The sequence below is a fragment of the Nipponia nippon genome, unplaced genomic scaffold, assembly GCF_047370975.1.
Source record: "Nipponia nippon isolate SJK-2023a ecotype South Korea unplaced genomic scaffold, ASM4737097v1 scaffold_36, whole genome shotgun sequence".
Lineage (NCBI taxonomy): Eukaryota > Metazoa > Chordata > Aves > Pelecaniformes > Threskiornithidae > Nipponia > Nipponia nippon.
In genome coordinates, this window is record NW_028262354.1 from 914629 (window position 1) to 917298 (window position 2670).

A 2670-nucleotide genomic window follows, 5' to 3' on the forward strand; every position below is an offset into this window, starting at 1 on the left:
GCGCGGGTTTGGGGGGTTTCCGAACGTCGGGAATCCCCCGCTGGCGGGGATTTGTTCCCAACCGGGTGGCGCCGAGATGCCGGGCTGGCTCGCGGTGGGCTCCGCTCGCCCGCGTCCCCTCGCTCTGCTCTGCTTTCCCTGCAGCCAGAGGTGCCCGGCGCGGGACCCCGGTCCCCCGGCACGCGCGGCGGCTGCGCTCCCGGCACTGCCGGGGCGACAACGTGCCTTTTGTAGACCCAGCGCGCCATTACACGCGGCGGGAGCGGCTGGCGGCTTGGCGCGGGCCCGCGCCGGCTCCGTACCGTGCCGCTTGACCCCGCGGGGCCGTTTCTGTGGGTGCAGAGCCCACCTTGCACCCAAAGAACCCCCCCAGCGCACGCTACCGGGGTGGGGGACCCCGGGCTTGGTCGGCTGATGGGTGCTGATCTGCGCCGCGTCCCCTCCGCGCTGTCCCGCCACCCGCGCCCCCGTCCCGCTCCAGCGCGGACTCCACTCCCGGTGGGCAGCAACTTTATTCCCGGCAGCAGGAGCGGCGCGACGCTGCCCTAGGGCCCGACGCGTCCCTGCTCCCCGCGGGACTGCAGCCAGAGCCGAAGGGCGAACTTGGTGCCGGTGCTGACCCGCTCCACGTCCTCCCCTTCGGCGGGAGCCGCGGTCAGGAAGGTGCCGGTCGGCAGCTGGGCGCTGCGGGAGGAGCCGCTGCTCAGCTCGGTGATGCTGAGGGAGGGCGGGCGGTGAGGGAGGGGGCGACGCGGGGCCTGGGGCTCCGCACCCCCTTCCCAGAGCCGGCGGGAGCCGCTCCCGCGTCCCTCCTCACCCCACGGTGGGCGGCAGTGCCGCGGGGACGCGTCCCCACCTCTCCGCTCCGTCCTCGGTGGCTGCGATGGCCTCCAGGAGCGGGGGCTCCAGCCAGGCGTAGGCGCTCACCTCGCTCTCGCTGGGCCGCATCCTGGCCTGGTGCCCGGCGCGGGGTCAAACCGGGGCGCCCCCGGCGCGGGGTCAAACCGGGGCGCCCCCAGCCCGGCCCCCACCCAGCGCTCACCCACCTCCAGCCGCTGGTGGGGCTCGGCGCAGAGGAGCAGCAGGTAGGCGACGATGTGGTGGCGGCGCGGCAGCCCCCGGCTCAGCGTGGGCGGGTAGATGGACTGGGGGCGACACACGCGCGCCGTCAGCGGGTGCTGCCCCCCACCCAAGGGTGCTCGGCCCCCCCCCCGGGCGCGGGACGTCACCTCCCAGAGGCCCAGCATCCGCCAGGAGAAGCTCCCGGCCTCCAGGCGCAGCCCCGTCTCCTCCTCCAGCTCCCGCAGCGCCGCGTCCAGCAGCTGCGGCCAAGGCGGGGGTCAGCGTGCGCCACCCCCCCGGCTCCCGCCGCCCCGGCCGCTCGTCGCCGCGCCGTCCCCTCACCTCCTCGCCCGGCTCCACGTGTCCCCCTGCGAGGAGCCGGGGGTCAGGGGCGCCCCGCGGCGCCCCGCACCCCGGGTTCCCGGCGGCCGGACTCACCGGGCGGCACCCAGACGTCGGGGAAGGCGCGGAGGCCGCCGGCGCGGCGGGTGAGCAGGACGCGGCCGGTGCTGGCCTGCAGCAGCGCGGCCGCCCCCGCCGCCACCCCGCGGCCCCGCAGCTCTGCCGGGAGGGCGAGCGCCGGTCGCTGCCCCAGGCGCTTGGCGGGGCAGGAGCGGGGTCTCTGCGGGGAGCGGGGGGCGTCGGGGGGCGCCGGGGGCAGCGGGCGCCCGGGGCGCGGCCCCCACCCACCTGCAGCAGGGCGACGGCGGAGCCGGGGAAGGCCGCGTCCGAGAGGAGGAAGCGGCCGCGCTCCAGGCCGCAGCTCACCACCGCCGCGTCCTCGTGCGCCGCGCAGAAGGCGCCGGTGACGCTCTGCGGGGGAGCGAGAGGGCGGCGGCGTGGCCACCAACATGGCCACCAACATGGCACCGCCATGGCGCCACGACGGCCACCAACGTGGCACCGCGGTGGCCACCGCCGCGGCACCGCACGGGACGCGCCCCTGCGGCCAGCCCGCGCGTGCACGCTCGGGTGGGCGCCCCCGCACGCTCCCGCAGGCCCTGCCCCCCCCCCCTTGCACACTCACCCCTCTCCTGCCGTGGGCACCCCCGCCTCGTGCACTGTGCACCCCCTGCACACTCACACCGTCCTGCTGTGCGCACCCCTGTTGCACACTCACACTCTCCTTGTCCTCCTGCACACCCCCCCTTGCACACACCCCTCCTGCACACCCCCCTTGCACCCTTCCCCCTTGCCCCCCTTGCCCCCCTGCACCCCCCCTTGCCCCCCCCGCACGCCCTCTTGCACCCCCCGCCCTTGCACCCCCCCCTTGCACCCCCTTTGCACACTCCCCCCCCCCGGTACCTGCCCGAAGCATGCGGGCCCCCCCGCCCCGCCCCGCCTCACGTGCACCAGCACGCGCGCCATCCCCGCCACGGGCGCGCGGCCTTCCCCCCGGGTGGGCGTGGCCTCCGCGAGGGGCGGTGCTGGGCGGCGACAGCGCCCCCTGCCGGCGGCCGCCGGGGCCCCGCCCGCTCCCGGGAGGAACGGAGCCACCGGCGCGCCCCCCCCCCCCCCCCCCCCCCCCCCCCCCGGGCACTCGGGCGGCAGCGGCGGCTTCGGCTTTTATTTTCCCCAACGGCGACAGCGCCACGGGCCGACGCGGCG

The 2670-nt window shown here is 77.8% G+C and overlaps 1 protein-coding gene across 6 annotated transcripts; it reads right to left on the reverse strand.

Annotated features, from left to right (window-relative positions):
* Window positions 1-493: 493 nt before the first annotated feature.
* On the reverse strand, window positions 494-2480 carry NUDT17 (nudix hydrolase 17). Of its 6 annotated transcripts, XM_087772015.1 has the most exons (8): window positions 2368-2480; window positions 1753-1875; window positions 1501-1684; window positions 1405-1430; window positions 1230-1322; window positions 1047-1145; window positions 818-954; window positions 494-717 (listed from the first exon to the last, which is right to left on the reverse strand). In XM_087772015.1, exons 1-8 carry the CDS (start codon window positions 2428-2430, stop codon window positions 546-548), a joined length of 897 nt encoding a protein of 298 aa, XP_087628141.1. In that variant the 5' UTR covers window positions 2431-2480; the 3' UTR covers window positions 494-545. The 6 variants fall into 6 exon arrangements, with proteins under 6 accessions (XP_087628141.1, XP_087628137.1, XP_087628136.1 ...); XM_087772011.1 differs by having other exon boundaries at window positions 857-954; window positions 1405-1623; XM_087772010.1 differs by having other exon boundaries at window positions 1405-1623.
* Between the last annotated feature and the right edge of the window lie 190 nt (window positions 2481-2670).